The sequence below is a fragment of the Bubalus kerabau genome, chromosome 5 (assembly GCF_029407905.1).
Source record: "Bubalus kerabau isolate K-KA32 ecotype Philippines breed swamp buffalo chromosome 5, PCC_UOA_SB_1v2, whole genome shotgun sequence".
In the NCBI taxonomy this organism is placed as follows: domain Eukaryota; kingdom Metazoa; phylum Chordata; class Mammalia; order Artiodactyla; family Bovidae; genus Bubalus; species Bubalus kerabau.
Window position 1 is genome coordinate 128,452,286 of NC_073628.1, and position 20,072 is coordinate 128,472,357.

A 20,072-nucleotide genomic window follows, 5' to 3' on the forward strand; every position below is an offset into this window, starting at 1 on the left:
AATTCTGTTTAGCTGGAAAAGCTTTTTTGCATGAGACTGAAGTTTGTTTAGATTTCTATTTAGCTAGAAAAGTCAGAAAGGCTTTTTTGAATGGTATGAAGATGACAACCAGAATGCCTTTGAAGAGAGCAGCTGGGGAAGATGGGAAGGAGTGGGGTGGGGGGGGTGGGGGGCCAGCAGCGGGCCCCACCCGAGAGGCAGCTCCCTGCAAGGAGCAGGCTGTGCATTTCCACCACACTCTTCCTCTGGGAGGCTGGGCACCCCGCAGCCACCTGCAGACTACACAGTGAGGCTCTTCGGATGGTTATAAAGAACTCCCAACCCTGTTCCCTTACCCCTGGCCTTCTGTCATCTCGAGATTCTGGACTCATCAAAGCTATGCCCTGCGGCCTGAAGGTCTGCTCACGCGGCTGAGGGCAGGCTGGGCAGCAGGCGGCCAAGCGGGCTCCCACCCCGCCCGCCTCCCCCTCTGTCCTCAGCAGCCCCGACGAGGGCACCATCAGGGCGGAGGCTCCACGAGCCCGCCTTGGCCCTCTGGGGTGAGAGGAGTCAGCAGGGACGCATACCCACCCTGCCGGGGCCATCTGCACTCAATTACAAGCCCTTTGGAAGCCGGCAGAGGGCTGTTTAGCTGCCGCTGGTTCTCTATGATTAGCTAGTTCTTGTCTTTTGAATACTGCATATGGTGCAGCCAGCTGTAGAGAGCATTCATGATTCAAAGCTCTTTTCCCCTCAAAAAGAAAAGTGCTAAGCTAGTTTTATTACCACGGGAAGAGAAAAAAAAAAAAGTTTAGAACTCTTACTTTCGGGTTAAGATCCTTTTCCTTCCTTAAAATTCTACCTCTTCCCAGGATTGGGACCATTCCATGTTCTGTTTTCTACCAGCATGATACAGGTGCTCGTTTGCTCAAGGTGAGCCTTGCAAGGAAATATCAAGATCGTGTATAATTCCAGCTTAGGAGTTTTTATCCATAGTTCAGTAGACTCTCTCCTCTCCCTTATTTTTTATGGGAGACCTGATGTGAAGGTATCCTTGTAATGAAACCACTCCAGATTCTGCCCTCTGCAATCAACTGAGGAGCAAGGGCCACTGCACAGGCTTACTTACCTTCTTTCACAGGTGCTGAGCCAAGAACAGAAGCAATACGGCTTTGTGCACACTTGATACTCTTGGTGTTCTCTGTGGGTAAGAAGCAGTTAGCTGGCTATAAGCCAGCATTAAAGTCAGCAGGAAAGCTTAATAAAATGTGTATTCTGGGGGCTACATCACAGACTTGAAATCTGGGCTCACATGTGAGTGGAGATCCAGAGAAGACGGAGATTTGGGAGTCTTGTGACTAGTGATAACAAAAGCCACGGATCGGCTACAATTCACAGGGAAAAGAACGTGGAAATAGAAGATGAGGGTAATCAGAGTCTCTTCTCCCTCATTTCTCTGAACCAGGCAAATAATTCTTTTCTCATAATACACAGGCTGTCCGGTAAACAGCAGCACAAACATGCCAATGACCACAGGGCACTCTATGGATAAAACAGCTCTTTGTAGATAAACTTGTGTGTGTAACTGAGTCTCTCTGCTATACACCTGAAACTAACAAAACACTGTAAATCAGTCTTGTGGCTCAGCTGGTAGAGAATCCGCCTGCAATGTGGGAGACCTGGGTTTGATCCCTGGTTTGGGAAGATCTCCTGGAGAAGGCAAAGGCTACTCACTCCAGTATTCTGGCCTGGAGAATTCCATGGACTGTATAGTCCATGGGGGTTGCAAGAAGTTGGACACAACGGAGTGACTCTCACTTTCACTTTTAAATCAACTATATGCCAATAAAAATTTAAAATATATGTCTTTAAAAAAAAAGTTCTCTGTAGTATGAGTTTGGCTGCCTTAGGACTATAAATTTGCAAAACTAGGAGCCCATCTATATATGGAATGAATAGTTGTACTCTCCATATTGGGGAAAGAGAGACATAAAAATGCCTATATAAATATTTAGCAGTAAGAGTACCCCTTACTCTTACTAATTTTACTTTTTTTTTTTTACTAAGAAATTTCAAGCATGTCCAAGAGGAACAAACTCTGTTCCAATTATGGACTGTTCCACTGAGGATAATGGGAGCCACAAGCCTCAGTATCTGAGAAGAAAATTACACATATGGGACGGGAGAAAACAAGGAACCCTGTGCTGTCAGCCTGAAATGGAGGTACGGGATAAACTCGTGGTTTTCAATATGGATACAGAAATAAATTTAGATGTCATGGGCACACAGCTATGTGCATACATGTACTCACATGCAAATATTCCCAAACTCTGACTGCTGAGGTGACCTGGGACCAGTGGCTCCACAACAGTATTGAGCACACTTAGCCCTCAAATCTTAGTTTTAAAGCAGTGTTCCACTAAGGAAAGCAGCGGTAAAGCATCTGCCTACAATGCGGGAGACCGGGTTTGATCCCTGGCTGGGGAAGATCCTCTGGAGAAGGAAATGGCAACCCACTCCAGTACTCTTGCCTGCAAAATCCCATGGACGGAGCAGTCCATGGGGTCGCAAAGAGTTGGATACGACTGAGCGACTTTACTTCAAGGAAAGTAGGGCCAGAGTAATGACAAGTACAAGACAAAACTGGACTGGCCTACAGTGTCAGAAAATAAAGAAAAAGGCCAAGTATAAGGGAGGCATGTCAAGAAGACAGGAGTCAGCCTGAAGGGGATCCTGCTGGCCATACCTGAGATGATTAAGCATCTAAAGGAATAACTGTAATAATCAATTATAACTCACTGGATACAGAAATGATTCCATACTCGTTATACTGTATAAACTAATAAATAAACGGGGAATGAGTGACCCTATAGTGAACACGGCTGGCAAGCAGCTCCTTAAACAAGCGGTCGGTCAGTGTTACAGTGACGAGACAAGCGGGAGTCACACGCCACACAGCGTGCGGGGTCTTAGTTCCCTAAACAGGGACCAAGCCCGGGCCACGCCAGTGAAAGCGCCAAGCCCTAACCACTGGACGGATCCCCTGAAACTGTTTTTAAAAGTGCAACTTCTCAGTGTAACAGACAAGTGACTACGGCAATGACGAAGACAAGTGGTGAAGATGAATTCATAGCATCAAGAGTGTCACAAAATTATTTCTTGAAATAGAGGAGAAATTGTTATTTTATATAATGTGATTTTTAGGTACATATTTTAACAAAAGCACTTATGAGTTAAAGAAAGATCAGTGGATGAATATACTCTTCTAGGTTGAATTAAAATAGAATATGTAAGGTTTAAAAAAGTTTGGCTGGGGAAAAATAACAGTTTTGCAAAACCTGTGCGATCCAAAAGATGACATTCAACAGCAAGAAGGATTCCAGTTTCTCACCACCAGTTCTCACAAGCATAGAAATGTATGCCTCAGTGTAAGAAGGTGTCAAACAGAAACAGGCAAATCTGACAGACTTTACCAAGCAGGATAAATCTGAGGTATAATCACAATAAAACAATTTACAGTTTACAAAAAGATTCACAAGTTGAGGATTCCTTCTATCGACTTCTCAGAGCCCCCCCGAGCTCCTCCTGTCCTCTCAAAGATAGGCTGTACCAAAATCTGGTCTATGCCGAACTTTTCAGGGATACATGACCTGAAAAGGAAGAAGTGTCTGAGAAGACGCTGCCTGGTGCCCCTTCCTGCTAGCAGCCCTTCTCTGTAGAAGCGATCAGAGTCGGGTCCAAGCAGTGCAGAGCATCAAGCATCACGTGTCACACCAACACTGTTTCCTGTACGGCCAGTTCTCATCTTTCTCCGGTAATGAAGAGATGGACGTTCTTCTTGGACTGCAGCATCTGGGCCGCCCGCTCCACCCCGACCACAGCGGCCAAGCGCTGGGCGTCGTACTTGGAGTAGAGGACGGTGCAGGTCCAGGCGGCTTCCTCACCCCTGCTGGTGGCTCGCAGCATGTTACAGACTTCACTGTAGAAGTGCGGGTATGTTGGCAGTTCATAGAAAATCAGGTTCCTGATGCCTTTTATTGTGTATCTGCCAGAAGGAGAAAGAGAGGCTATGTCTACGGGAGAAACTTATGGAGAAGCCACCTCGGGATTTTACAGGGACACAGTCACTCATACCATTTCATGCTCAAGGAGGAAGAACAATGACAGACAGACCAATGGCTACTCTAATTTGAGCTGGAAGGGCTCATTTTTTGTGACAACATGTTTGAATTCCTAATGTTTGGTTTAAGATAATGATAAAATGAATTTGCCTTTCCTGAGCCTGCTCTGAGGAGAGTGAGGTAGGCTGGGGAAGAATAGAAGACAAGGGTTAAAAATCAGTCATCCAAAATTTAAAAAGTAGACAACTTCCAATATAACACTATCCTTATAATCAGGGAAAACAATGTTCTGTAATGGAGATGAGGTCAGATCCAGTACATAAAATAAACTGCAAATATTCTCCCATTAAGTCTTTTCTTATCACTTTGACAACATGTTAATTCCATGGCAGATGTTCCAAGTTCATCTATTTATAACACTGTGCCCAAGGACCCATCAGGCATTCTGGGAAGGCAATTAGTTCCAGGAGCTTCCTCACTCTTTCCCTGCCCCACAGGGCTGCACCGTGGTGGTGGGAAAGCACACCCTAGGGACTCGCCTTGTGGTTAGGTCGAAGTCAAGCATTCCCTAACAAAAGCTTTCACAGGCTGACAAGGTTCTGATTCCGACACATCTGATGTTAGACTTCCTCGGGAATTTTATTTTATTCATGGAGGATAAGTTTTCCTGGTCTTTTTATCCCATGGCTCAGCCTTATCTCTCTGGAGACCCCCCTCTTCCAGAATATAACTGCAGTCCATTACTTGGTTCATTTTTCCACATCCTCTTTCTATAAAGGAATTCTAGCGCTAACGAGTGAAGTTGACAAGACACAGTTCTGCCTCAGCAGTTATCGAAACAAAAACACACAAACCCGGAGTTTCACTTCTGCTTAGTATGTAGAAAATTCAAGAGAATACTGCTTCCATGCTAACAAGAAAAAGACCATCTACAACAACATTCCTCTTCTTGAGCCTAGACAGCCAATGTCGTGAAGTAAGCAGGTGAACTGATTCAGCGGCACCCTGGTGTGTGTTTAACTGGTTCTCAGTGGGGGAGGGAAGGTGCTGATTTGAAGCACTTGCCAATTTCCGTGGTGTAAACCCTTCATTTCAAGTGACCAATGTCATGCTCCTGGACTTGGAAACAGGAAGAGATGTGTGACCAGATCTCAAGAGCAGGTATGAGCCAGCTTCAGCCCATCACTGACTGAATTCCAGAGCAACAAGCTCATCTGAAGAAAGAAAGGGCACTTCACCTTAGGCAGAGCGCAGTGGGAAAGGGGGTGGCTGCCATAAAAGTGGGAAGGAAGAAACAGCTACACCTTCAACACGTTCTCAAAGGGCAATTATGGGTTTGCATGAGAGTTCAGGATCCCTGGGATTTCCGGATGCACCTTTACTTCATTTTTACGAGGTCCTTTCCACAGGCCTCCTCTGGGAGCCCTGAAGACGAGGCAGAAGACCTGAGACACCCCGCAGGCGGCACAGACAGAAAAACTCACTCTTTCCCCAGACCCATACTGTGTATGAAGCTAAAGCCTGAAGCCAGTGAACAGGACAAAGGTCAACTGCTGGGATGGGGTCAGATGAAGCAAAAATCCACTACCCTAAGGGAGCGGGGTTTCCCTTGTGGCTCAGCTGGTAAAGAATCTGCCTGCAATGTGGGAGACCTGGGTTCAATCCCTGGGTTGGTAAGATTCCCTAAAGAAGGGAAAAGCTATCCACTTCAGTATTCTCGCCTGAAGAATTCTATGGACTGTACAGTCCAAGGGGTTGCAAAGAGCTGGACACGACTGAGAGACTTTCACTTTCAAGGGAGGGGCATTAACCCCCTCACCCCGTTCCTCCCCACCACAAGACTCACACCCAGTAAAAAGCAAGAGCAGTCTGTCCCTAAGCAAACGGCATGAAGCCTACGGAGCCCAAGAGCCTGCGCTGATGTAAGCAGAGGTTTGCTGCCAGTGGGGAGAAGCAGGAAACTCTTCCCAAGACCCTCACAGAACAAGGCAGAGAGAGGTCTACTGCCACGCAGGGTGGTGTAGGAACCCTGAGAAAGCCCAGGGTGGAGAGAACCTGCCTGCACCTGAGCTGGACGGGTCAGAGGGCCCCTGCCCCACTTCAAGCCTGTGCGGAGGAGCGAGCAGGAGCGGCTGGAGGGGGGAACCAGCAGCAGTGCAGGGAGAGGCTCTCCCTGGGCACAGGGGTGCAGGGCTGGGGGAGAGCTGAGAGGGGAGCCAGGTCCTGAGACAACACCCTCCAGCAGGGCCCCGCGCCGGGCCACTGTCTGCTGGAGGAACTGCAGTCTGTGGTACCTGGACGGTAACCATGGGAACAACCGAATCCTCACTAGGCTCCCAACTCCCACTCTAGTGGCCTGATGCAAGAGGTGTGTCCAGGCCAACCACCCACTCAGGAACTCCACTCAACTATTACAAAAACACGGAAAAGCAAGAAAAAGACATTAAAACCATGAGGTATCATTTTGACTATCAAATTACTGGCAACAGGTAGGGTTTTACAGAGATAGGTTAATGGAGTACAAGTTATTGTATGTATTTTGGGGGGAAGGGAGAAGATGGCAGTTGCAATGTACAGCAAACATTAAATTGTGTACAGTTTTTGAACAAACAAGTTTTCCTTTCCAAATTTATCCCAAGGAAAATACCTAGGCAACCAGGCCATCAACTACACAGATGGATGCTCATGGCATTATTGTACATAATAGCAGAAAACAACATGCCTGTTAAAAGGAAACTGGGTTAATTATATACCCATTCAAAGTACATAACACTAAGTTACCATTAAAACGGATACTATGTACACCTCAGAGACTACTTATAATTAAAAAGAAAAGGTATCTTTACAAGGCAGAGATCCAGCAGACCTACCTTGACCAGGGGATTACATTTAGCATCACCCAAAATGGGATAAACGGACACCCTGTGCCTTCATGCAGAATTCTTACCAAAATAATGTTTAAATCTGTGAGTCCCAAACTTGGACGCCTGTTGAATCACCTATTTGTTTTTAAAAATATCTATTATATAATTGGTCCCCATCTCCAACACTATGATTTAATTGATACTGGGGTATGACATGGGCATTCAGATTTTTTAAAAGCTCTACTAGGGGATTCCAATGTGTAGTAAAGTTTGGGAACACTGATCTAAATAATAAGGAAACAGGCAAATCCAGACTGTGGGACATTCTACGGGAAACCGGACTGGACTTTTCAAAAAAAAATGTCAGTATCATGACAAAGAACAAAAGGAAGAGAATTATTCCAGATGACGGTTTCTTAACTGCAGGATTACTGACATTTTAAGCCAGATAATTCTTTGTTGCAGGGGCCGTCCTGTGAACTGAAGGGTGATTAGCAGCACCCAGGCCTTGACCTGTGTGAACCGCTAGAATAACCTTCCAGCTGTAACTACCAAAAATGTCTCCAGATATTTCCAAATGTCCCTTAGGGAGCAAAACTATTCCCAGCTTGAAAACTGCTAAAATAAGAAGCATGTTAAGCAAATGAATGTATGATACTCAACTAACTCCTAAACCCTGGACTGCTGGCGGGGCAGCTGTGAGAGTCACTGGAAAGCAGCTAGGAAAATCGGAGCGTGGACGACACTTTAGATGGTGTCATTGCGATCACGGCAAGTGGAATGGCAGTAAATGACAGAATTTTGTTTTTAGCCACTTTACATGCTGAAAGATCTAGAAGTTAGGTGTCATGAAGCCGCCTATAATTTACTGTCAAATGGTTCAGGAAGAAAAAAATAAGACGTGGGAGGAGAGAGAGGAGAGACAGAATGTTAGTGCATGTGAACGGGGCAAAATGCTAATAGCTGGCCAAGTCTACGTGGAAGGAGTTAGAAAGGTTCACTGGGGTAGCTTACAATGTCTTTTGAAATGAAATCTTCCCAAATAAAAAGTTGGTGGGGGGAGGATGTGACAGAACCACATATAAACTTAAAAAGACTTAAAAATCCATATCCATAACACACAAGTACACATGCCAAAATGCTAACTTGTTTTTTTCAATGAGCACATAAAACACTTAAGATAAAAGAAAAAAAAATCCCTATGTGTATATGGGGATCTCAATTTTGGTATTTTTTTTTTTTTTAATTGCCTGTGTCTGTGTGCATGTACACAAGTTTTTTGACATTAAAAAGTCAGGGAAGAAATATACCAAAATGAGTATTTGTATCAGTGGGATTATAGGCGATTCCATTTTTTTAACCTACATTTTCCAGGTTCTCTAACAATAACACTCTTATAATGGAAGTATTTTTAAAACAAAATAAAACAAAACCGACTCCAATAGGTATTATACTTAAGAACTAAGAAAATCTCTTAGTGCCAATTTGTCTACAGTAGAGACACAGTAGAGACTAGGGCTTCCCAGGTCAGCGGTAAAGAATCTTCCTGCAATGCAGGAGATGCAGGTTCAATTCCTGGGTGGGGAAGATCCCCTGGAGAAGGAAATGGCTACCCACTCTAGTATTCTTTCCTGGAAAATCCCATGGACAAAGGAGCCTGGCAGACCACAGTCCATGGGGCCTCAAAGTCGGACACGACTCAGCAATTAACAAAGAGAGGCTAGGCATCTTCTGGAAATAAGAGAACATGAGCAGGGCCTCTTCTGAGGGGCTGCTGCTGCTGCTAAGTTTCTTCAGTCGTGTCCAACTCTGTGCGACCCCATAGATGGCAACCCACCAGGCTCCACCATCCCTGGGATTCTCCAGGCAAGAACGCTGGAGTGGGCTGCCATTTCCTTCTCCAATGCATGAAAGTGAAAAGTGAAAGTGAAGTCACTCAGTCGTGTCCAACTCTTCGAGACCCCATGGACTGCAGCCTACCAGGCTCCTCCATCCATGGGATTTTCCAGGCAAGAGTACTGGAGTGGGGTGCCATCACCTTCAGAGGGGCAGTCAGTACCAATTCCTGTAACCTTCTGCACCCCTTCCCCTGCCCTCCTCCTCTCCTGTACATGTTTTGTGTCTTCAATGACCCCAATAAATATGGTCTAACACTCTGACAGGACCTAAAATTAAGGACATTCCAGGTATCTATGCTACCTGCCAACTGTCAATGATAAATAGGGCACCCACAACTGACTTGAAAGGCTGGTTCCTCCATAGTCTATAAAGACTCGATCTGCTAATTCTACAGCTGGGGTTCTCACTGGGGCAAGGAGAACCTGGAAACACCCTAGGCGGCCTTTCCCAACTCTAGAAATCCCAACTCCAGAGCTTATGAGTGTCAATCCTTCATGCTGTGCTTTCCCACTGATAATGCTCAGAGAAGGAGCTGTGAACTGTCCTCACCTCAGGAGTATCATGACCAAAGGCCAATCCAGCCCTAAGATTCTACTGGTTTCATCTCCCCAAAGAAAACAAATCTTCAGGTTGAAAATTTTTCATTAGCTCACAAATGAACTGCAGTATTTCTAACACTGTCTACTTCCTCAGAGAATACAGACACAGAATTTTAGAGTTGGTTACTAAAGTTGAAAACACATGTACTTTTCCCCACGGTCAAACTAAAAAAATCAAATCACAAAGACACTGCAGATCAAAATACCTATCATCACCTTCATGACCTCTCAAGCAAAAAATTCTACAGCAGGGAACCTTGAGACAATTGGCAGTTGCAAATTACTCAGATTCACATTTAAAACCCAATAACCGGATCCAGGGTGTAAAGCAAGTGGCACATGTCAGGTCTGTCTTTACCATGACTTTGGGAACAAAACCGTCTGGTCAGTAAATGAACAGTGTAAGACAGGAGACTGTGCCACCTACTTAAGAGAAGGGGCTCCTCTTAACACCACGCCCTCTCCCTGAAGATCTGCTCTTTGAGAGAGGTCCTCATCCCAGCTTAATTCACAGTTGTGAGAGACAATCACGTTGGGAAGTTTTCCAATCCATCCACTTCATTCAAAGGACTTGCTTTGATGTGTCAAGCTTTTGGAAAACTAAGGGCTCTTAAGACCTGCTGAATGCAAATTCCCTCCAAAATACCACTTTCCAATGCTAATGAAAACAACAACTCCCTGGAAGGAAGCAAATAATGATGCCAGGAAGCAGGCATCTGTTAAAACTCTTGGGCCAAACAGCCAAGAATGAAGCCCCATCAACACAGATGCAGTCATGCCTCGCCTCTCCGCTGGCAGATAACCGTTGTCAGCAGAATGCCAGAGGTCATGCCTTGCCAGCCTGTTTCACCTGGCAGGCTGCTGGGTCTTTCTGGTGAGGAGAGGGTTTCTGGGGAACACCATCCAATACCAACATAAACTAAAAAGCAATGCAATGCCAAGGTGCACCAACTAATAAGCTCCAAAGCCTAGAAGATCTCTGGCTTAGCTGTTAGAGATTCTCTGAGGAAATGTGTCCCTCAGTAGTCTATGACTGAAAATTAATAAAACAGTAAAGTTAGAACTTAAACTCACTGAACATTACTGTGAATCAGGAAAGAAAAGGTTATAGGATGCAATTTCCATCTCTCTCTAGCTAAGGGCTTAAAGGAGGCTTTTACACTTGGCAGTAGAGACAATTAGCAAAACAAGAAAATCGCCGAGCTCTGGGTGCACAAAGGGCTGCAGCTATCCCAAACAGTAACAGAAGGATCAATATTACTAACACTCTAATTGAAAAAAAGGTCAACCCAACATTTTTGTCAAAGTCACATGGTGGAGAAGCTAAGCAAATGCTGAAGCTCTTAAAGATTCACCTTTAAGGCCCTCGCCTTTTGCTCTTCATAAACATCAAGTGTGCACACCATCTCTGGACACATGAGAACTTCCTGAACACTGCCCCTGCACTCAGCTTCCGTCTCCACACAGTCCCCAGTATTTCATCTGTGCTTCTATGACAGGCTCCATCCACCCTTTGCTGTACTCACTTAAGTTGTCCCTGTCAAGAGCTGCTCAACTCTGTAACATCTTCCTTGAGGGGCACACCCTCAAGAAAGCCACTTAGGAAGTACCCTAAGTATGGATCCACTCCACATCTATATATAACATGCTGCAGTCACTCATTCATTTCTACAACCTTTTCCAGCAACACCCATTTTGCAAGAAAACCAAACAACCCATCAAGAAAAGCCTGTCCAGCCCCTAGAACTCTGGCGTCTCTCCAGGAGGTGGAATAGGGAGGACCACAGCACTGCAAAGCCCCCCGTACACTCAGAAGCAGGCCCTCCAGAGAGGATGCTCGAAGCCCAGCCCTACTTCTCACCTTTTGTAGAAATGGAAGCGCTCGGTGAGCAGCAGGAACTGCTTCTCCCCTTGAAGGAAGAAGTGTCTGGCCCTGGAGACCCCAGACTTCTGGGTGTACTCGCAGATATGAGTGAAGTTCAGTTCCTCCTTCTTGAAGTAATTTCGGAGACGCACAAAGTCAAAGTAGGAGGGGACATAGATAAGCGTGTGGGACATGACTGCATCCCGATACTGAGGCAAAATCTTGTTCACGAAAAAGTTGAACCTGATTTGGAAAGGCAAAGGGCAAAGTCAGTGGTCTGGAAGTGAGCCCGGAGGGTCACTGCTAACTGCATGGCCCTGGGCAAGTCGCAGTCTCCCTCTACCTCCACTAAGAGGCCAATCTGGTCTACCGCACTGCAAAGAGATTAAACTTGTTCAACACGTTAGAAAGTAAGTGCTAATACTACTCATCATAAAGTATGGATGTGACACTGGTACATCCCAGAGAATTATTCTAGGAAGTACATAACCATATCGCTCATTCATTCAGTTGTCAGTCAACAAACAATTACTGAACACCTACCATATACTAAGCACCATTCTGCTACCAAGGGTCCCCTGACTAAACACAGTGAGCAAACAGGAGAAAATAACATAGAGAATTAGAAAAGGAGTTCTTGCCCTGAAGGGCTTACAATTAAGTTGCTGACATGCAGCATTAAGCAATTCATGTAATTTTAAAATGCCACCGTCTAGGGGAAAGTGCCCGATTCACCAACTCTGCCACTAACAGATACCAGGACGAGGCATTGCCTCTCTGGGCTTCAGTGTCCTCCTCTGTCAACGCCGTGATGGAGGGGAATCACCTCATTTCATCTGGCAAACAGTCATCGATAAAGCCAACATGGAGTCCAATTTTAAGTTTGAACGGCCAGGTAAAAGCCCTCTCTGTGACTCCCAGGGTCCAGTGGGAAGGGCGGAGGATGTGGGTACCTGGCATCAATCACGGAAGCAAGGCTTTCCACTTCCATTCTCTGGAAGACATGCGGGAGCTGCACCAGGACCTGACTGATGGAGCCTGTCATCGGGACGTTCCTCACGGCCGCCTGCCAGGAGTCAGGGGGAGCATCAGGAGGCGAGCTATCCCCGCTGCTGACCAAATGCAATCCTCCCCTTCTGCCTTGTGACCCAAACAACACCCGACACTTCCCGAAGGTTCAGAGAAAGGGGAGACCCCACCTGGCCTTGCACATTGACGCAGTACTTGTTGAACACGGAGTTGATCTGGGCATCCTGCAGGGCCCCGAACAGCAGGGTCTGGCGATAGTACTTGGACCAATTGTTGAGGCTCCACATCCGCACTCGAGAAAAGTCCACCCCATGTGAATCCAAGGGCAGTAGGTTCATGTGGTTCATCAAATGCTGCGAGCAGGAATAATACTCCATTAATACTTACTGAGCACTTACCTGGAGGGCATTGCTAAGCATTCCATAAGCCTTTTGTCTTACTTAACCCTGAGAAATGCACACTATCATCTCCCAAGTTACAGCAAGAAAACTGCGGTTCAGGCGGGAGAATGACTTGTCCATAGTCAGGCAAACATTCCCAACACGAAAATAAAGCTCAAACTGGCTACCTCCTGGATCTTTCAAAAAGGACTGAGATAGTATCTATACACTGTATTTCTGAAATGCCACCCCGGTTAGTCTATAAGCAACCTGGCTCCAGACTTGGACAAGAAGGAAAATGACACAGAAAACAGAACTGCTGTCCTTCCATGACCTGGTTCCCAAAAAAACTAGGAGATTCCCTGAGTGACTACATGTCAACAAATTAAATATGACTCAATCATTAGCTTCCCTCGTAGCTCATTTGGTAAAGAACCTGCCTGTAATGCAGAAGACCTGGGTTCAGTTCCTGGGTCAGGAAGATCCCCTGGAGAAGGAAATGGCAACCCACTCCAGTATTCTTGTCTGGAGAATCCCATGGACAGAGAAGCCTGGCGGGCTCAAGTCCATGGGATCGCAAGAACTGGACACAACTTAGCAACTAAACCACCACCACAACTATCGACATGCCTTTTCTATGTTAATCATATTTTTACCTTGTATACTGAAGGGTAACAAATACTATAAATTGATTCCTTACTTTATAAGTACTCCCCTTTATTTGCTGCAAACTTACTCTAAGTCCTGGAGTTGTAGAAAAGGTTAAGTTCTCACTTGCCTTATACTGTCAAAATAAACCTATGGTTCCATGATGAGGACTGTTCCAAAGAACAATCCTAAACTCAAAGACACTGCAGAGTATGTGGAGAGGGAGAAAAAAATCACAGCGCTAATTATGGCAGGAGGACAAAAACACCTCACATTTATCAGTAAAACATCACACATTAAGAAATCATGAGCAATCTTTTCCCAAACTCTACCAAACACTGAACAAAAGCGAATGAACATAAACTGCAGGAGGAATTATTTTAGATAAAGACATCCTCGGTGAGGAGGGATTTCAACCAACCAACCACATTAAAGCAGTTTATTAGTAGAAGCCATCTTTATAAGGGGAAGGACTCTTATCTGGTGATTTGAAAAGATCGACAAGAGTTTTTTATCTTTCTGGATACTGACCAACCTGCAGCTAGCAGGGGGGACACTTCTCATTTGCAAACTGGAAAATGTGGAACATTTCCATTTCCAAACTAACTGAGTTTTAATCTGGACTTGACTAATCCTTTCAGACTCAACCCACTGAGCTTCTTGTCTCTAAATGTGAATGACCAACATTACCAGGACATGCTCCCAGTTCTGCATCAAGTAAATGTCAGCTTGATCAATGATGAGCAGTTCGATAGAAGACAGAAAGTCAAAATCTCTCTTCTTCTCTCCTTCTCCACCAATGATGGTCCTCAAGCCCAGAGGGGAGGCGATGAGGATGTCCGAGGAGTAGAAGGGGGCGTAAAGTCGGATGCTCCTCTGCAGAATCGCCACCCCTACACACCAAACAGCCAAGGACACGTCAGTTCTTTAATCACCACCAAGCCACCAGCTTCCACCTTCTCAAAGTGCCGCCTGCCCTTGTACCTTCCACAGCTTCCCCCTTAGCATATAAGTGGACTCAAATTGCTTTCATTATTAAAATCATCATCACCCCTCTTTGCTTTGATGGTCCCTTCTAGCCCCCACTCTCTCTTCCTTTTCTTCACTGGCAGATCTTTTCAGAAAATCGTCTCTACTTTAAAATCTCCTCTTCACTCCTCAATGCACTGCAGTCTGCCTCTGATTCTCAGGACGCCACTGACATGACTCTTGCTAAGGTCACCAAAAGCTCTCGGTTACCAACTCAATGGCTCTTCATTGTTTCTTGTCATTAATGCATAAGCACGTTCTCCTTGAAATGTTTTTTTCCTTACTGGTGGTTTCCATGACTTCAACACTTACTTTTTTTTATCACTGACCCAGTCCTTATCTATCTTTCCAGATTCAGACAGCTCTTCTACAAATCCCTGGATTCACCTGCAAGTTCTCTTTCACTCTGCATAAAGCTCTGGATAAATATATTCACTAATGATGGTTTTAACCCTACTGTCACAAAATTTTATATTTCCTGCCCACATCTCATTTCAGTTTGTAAAGAGACCAAAGCGTACGTGAAGGAGACTGACTTGCCTAACTGGAAGCATGTACCAGAGGCGCAGAAGACTGCTGGGGACTCTCTCTGGGGGTAGAATGCTGGTGGAAACCACTTTTACAAACGCCCTCTACCCTGATGACACTGGTGGGCACCATTTCTGCACGCTCAGTCTAAGCTGCCCGCAGCGGCGGGGGAGCGCCCCCAGCCCACCGCCTGCACTGTTTGCAGGCCGCGCTGGCAGACACGGACAGCGAGCAGCCCTGCCGACCCCCTCCCACGCCACTCGCAGGGCACCACCAGAGCCAACGATCGCGTGCAGCCCACACAGGGGACACCCCTTGAGCGCCAAGCTCAGGCAGATGGCGGGCAGACTGTGTTTCTGGACTCCACGGGAGTGAAATAAGCAAAGAGTTCGTGGGACAACTGAGAATTAGGAAAAGGTTAAATAATACAGTTCATCTCCCACACAGAGCCACTCCTTCAAGACAGGGAGCCATAACTGCTTTGCATAATATACAGAAACAAACAGCCAAGCAAAATGAGGAAGCAGGGGAACATGTTTCAACTGAAGGAACAAGATAGAACCCCAGAAATCAACTGAATGAGACAGATGTCAGTAGTTTATTTGATAAAGAATTCAAAGTCATGGTCATCAAAATGCTCACCAAACTTGGGAGATTATGAATAAACAAACATATTGAGAAACTCAATAAAGAGGAAATATTGAGAAAGTTCTAAAAGAACTCACAGAGCTGAAGAATGTAACTGAGCTGAAAAATATACTAGAGGGAATCCACAAACTAGACGATACGAAAGAGTGTCAGTGACCTGAAAGACAGGGTAGTGGAAATCACCCCAAGAGAACGGCAAAGGGAAAATAAAAAAGTTTTCTTTAAATGAGGACAATTTAAGGGACAGCATCAAGAGGACTATCATCAGCATTAACGAGTCCCAGAAGGAGAAGAGAGAGAAAGAGTCACTAACATCTACATTATAGGGGACCCAGGAGAGGGAGGAGAAGAGAGAAAGGGGCAGAAAACTTATTTGAAGAAACAATGGCTGAAAATTTCCCTAACCCAGTGAAGGAAACAGACATTCAAGTCCAGGAAGCACAAAGACATGGCATTTTATGGAGAAAACCCTAAAGACTCCACCAAAAAACTGTTAGAACAAATGAATTTAGTAATGCTGCAAGACACAAAATTAACATACAGAAATCTGGTGTATTTCTACACATTCATAATGAACTATCAGAAAGAGAAATTAAGAAAACAATCCCATTTACAACTGTATCAAAAAGAATAAAATACCTAAGAATAAATCTAGCCAAAAAGGTAGAAGACTTGTAGTTGGAAATTATAAGGTCTTAAAAGAAACTGAAGATGACACAAACCAATGCAAAAATATACCATGCTCATAGACTGGAAAAATTAGTATTGTTAAAATGTCCATAGTACCCAAGAAGACTACAGATTCAATGCAATTTCTATCAAAATACCGATGACATATTTTACAGTACTAGAAAATCATAAAGTATGAAAGAGATGGGAATACTAGAACACCTGATCTGCCTCTTGAGAAATCTGTATGCAGGTCAGGAAGCAACAGTTAGAACTGGACATGGAACAACAGACTGGTTCCAAATAGGAAAAGGAGTACGTCAAGGCTGTATATTGTCACCTTGCTTATTCAACTTATATGCAGAGTACATCATGAGAAACACTGGACTGGAAGAAACACAAGCTGGAATCAAGCATTTCCAGGAGAAATATCAATAACCTCAGATATGCAGATGACACCACCCTTATGGCAGAAAGTGAAGAGAAACTCAAAAGCCTCTTGATGAAAGTGAAAGTGGAGAGTGAAAAAGTTGGCTTAAAGCTCAACATTCAGAAAATGAAGATCATGGCATCCGGTCCCACCACATCATGGGAAACAGATGGGGAAACAGTGTCAGACTTTATTTTTCTGGGCTCCAAAATCACTACAGATGGTGACTGCAGCTATGAAACTAAAAGACACTTACTCCTTGGAAGGAAAGTTATGACCAACCTAGATAGCATATTCAAAAGCAGAGACATTACTTTGCCAACAAAGGTTCATCTAGTCAAGGCTATGGTTTTTCCTGTGGTCATGTATGGATGTGAGAGCTGGACTGTGAAGAAGGCTGAGTGCTGAAGAATCGATGCTTTTGAACTGTGGTGTTGGAGAAGACTCTTGAGAGTCCCTTGGACTGCAAGGAGATCCAACCAGTCCATTCTGGGATTTCTTTGGAAGGAATGATGCTGAAGCTGAAACTCCAGTACTTTGGCCACCTCATGTGAAGAGTTGACTCATTGGAAAAGACTCTGATGCTGGGAGGGATTGGGGGCAGGAGGAGAAGGGGACGACAGAGGATGAGATGGCTGGATGGCATCACGGACTCGATGGACTTGAGTCTGAGTGAACTCCGGGAGTTGGTGATGGACAGGGAGGCCTGGCGTGCTGCAATTCATGGGGTCACAAAGAGTCGGAAACGACTGAGTGACTGATCTGATCTGATCCGATCTGATGTTTAGAGCTACAAAACACCTTGAATATCCAAACTGATCATAAGAAAGAAGAACAAAGCTGGAGGTATCCTGCTGCTTGATTTTAAACTACACTACAAGTCTATAGTATTCAAAACTGTATGGTATTAGCACAAACAGAACAGAAATAGAGAGCCCAGAAATAAACCCATGTTTGTATAGCTAATTAATCTATGAAAAGCAGGCAAGAATATACAATGTGGAAAAGACGGTCTCATGAACAAATGGTGCTGGGAAAACTGGAGAGCTGCATGCAAAAGAATGAAACTGGACCACGAGCTTACACCAACTACAAAAATCGACTCAAAATGGATTAAAGACTTGAACATAAGACCTGAAAAACCACAAAACCCCTAGAAGAAAACATAGGCAGCAACTTTCTTGACATCAGTCTTGGTGATATTTTTTTTGGATCTGTTCCACAGGCAAGGGCAATGAAAGCAAAATTAAATGGGACTACTTCAAGCTAAAAAGATTCTGCATAGCGATAGAAACCAACAACAAAACAAAAAGGTGATCTACTGAACAGGAGAAGATATTTGCATATGTGGTAAGGGGTAATGGCACCCCACTCCAGTACTCTTGCCTGGAAAATCCCATGGACGGAGGAGCCTGGTCGGCTGCTGACCATGGGGTCGTGAAGAGTCGGACACGACTGAGTGACTTCACTTTCACTTTTCCCTTTCATGCACTGGAGAAGGAAATGGCAACCCACTCCAGTGTCCTTGCCTGGAGAATCCCAAGGATGGGGGAGCCTAGTGGGCCGCTGTCTACGGGGTTGCACCGAGTCGGACACGACTAAAGCGACTTAGCAGCAGTAGCAGCAGCAAGGGGTTAATATCCAAAATATATAAAGAATGCATGTGACTTATTATCAGAGAAACAAACAATAAAAATGGGCTGCGGATCTGAACAGACATTTTCTCAAAGTCATAGGGATGACCAACAGGCATATGTAGAGATGCTCAACATCACTAATGATCAGGGAAATGCAAACCAAAAACTACAAGGAAAAAAAATCAACACTGCAATGAGGTACTATCTCACTCCAGTTAGAATGGCCATCATTAAAAAGCCTACAAACAACAAGTGCTGGAGAGGTGTGGAGAAAAGGGAATCCTCTTACACTGTTGGTGGGAATGCAAGCTGGTACAGCCACTACGAAAAACAGAATGGAGGTTCCTCAGAAAACTAAAAACAGAATTACCATATGATCCAGTAATCTTACTCCGGGGGATATATCTGGCCAAAAGTATAATTCAGAAAGACACATATACCTCTATATTCATAGCAGCACTATTCACAATAGCCAAGACATGGAAACAAGCTAAATATACATCAACAGAAGAATGAATAAAGAAGACGCGGGGTGTATGTGTGTGTGTGTGTGTGTGTAACAGAATACTACTCAGCCATAAAAAGAGCACAATAATGCAGGGTGTGTGTCTGTATGTATGTGTGTGTATATATATAAAAATAAATATATATAATGGAATACTAGTGTGTGTGTGTGTGTGTGTGTGTGTGTGTGTGATGCAGTACTACTCAGTCGTGAAAAGAGCAAACTAATGCCATTTGCAGCAACATGAATACAACCAGAGATTATCATACTAAGTGAAGGATGAAGAAAGTTAGAAAGAGAAAGGCGAATACCAGATGATCTCACTTACATGCGCAAACTAAAATCAGGCACAAATGAACCTGTCTACAAAACAGAAAGAGACTCACAGGCATAGAAAACAGACTTGCGGCTGCTGAGGGGGAAGGGAGAAGGAAGGACTGGAGGTTTGCAGTTAGTTAATGCAAACCATTACATTTAGAATGGATGAACAACAAGGTCCTCATGCATAGCCCAAGGAACTATATCCAATCCCATAATGGAAGAGAATATTAAAAAGAATGTAAATATAACTGAGTCACTTTTGCTGTACATAGAAATCAGCACAACACTGTAGATCAACCATACTTCAATTTTTTCAAAAAACAAATAATGGATCAGGTGGCTAATAAGTGCGATGATCAAAATGAAATAATATAACAGACTATGACACTGGAGTTATAGAATTCTTATAGCCATCATGTAAGTTGGTATTATCCTCATTTTACATTTGAATAAATCAAAGCACAGAAGAAAAGAGAAACACAATGAAATATCACCTCACACCTGTTAGAATAGGCTTTACCAAAAAGACAAGAAATAACAAGTGCTGGCAAGGATGTGGAGAAAAGGGAACCCTTGTGCATGGTTAATGAGAATGTAAATTGGTGTAGCCGCTATGGAAAGCAGTACAGAGGTTCCTCAAAAATTAAAAATAGGACCATCACCAAAAAAGAAAAAAACATAACCATGACACAACTGAGCAATTCCACTTCTGGGTACTGATGCAAACAAAACAAAAACACTAATTCAAAAAGATATATGCACTCCTCTGTTCACTGCAATATTTATAATAGCCAAGATATGGAAGCAACCTAAGAGTCTGTAGGTAGATGAATAGATAAAGCTGTGGTATACAGATATATACACACACACATATAATGGAATATTACTCAGCCATAAATGAATGAAATCTTGCCATCTGTGA

At 44.3% G+C, this 20,072-nt stretch overlaps 1 protein-coding gene across 1 annotated transcript in view; it reads right to left on the reverse strand.

Annotated features, from left to right (window-relative positions):
- Positions 1-3,131: 3,131 nt before the first annotated feature.
- Positions 3,132-20,072, reverse strand: part of UTP25 (UTP25 small subunit processome component) — a 28,850-nt gene continuing 11,909 nt past the window's right edge. Inside the window, exons 8-12 of the mRNA XM_055583092.1 lie at positions 14,074-14,276; positions 12,526-12,708; positions 12,280-12,392; positions 11,324-11,569; positions 3,132-4,024 (exon numbers count right to left, since the gene is read on the reverse strand). Of these exons, the coding sequence (XP_055439067.1) occupies positions 3,781-4,024; positions 11,324-11,569; positions 12,280-12,392; positions 12,526-12,708; positions 14,074-14,276 (989 nt within the window). The 3' untranslated portion in view covers positions 3,132-3,780. The remainder of the gene's footprint in view (positions 4,025-11,323; positions 11,570-12,279; positions 12,393-12,525; positions 12,709-14,073; positions 14,277-20,072) is intronic.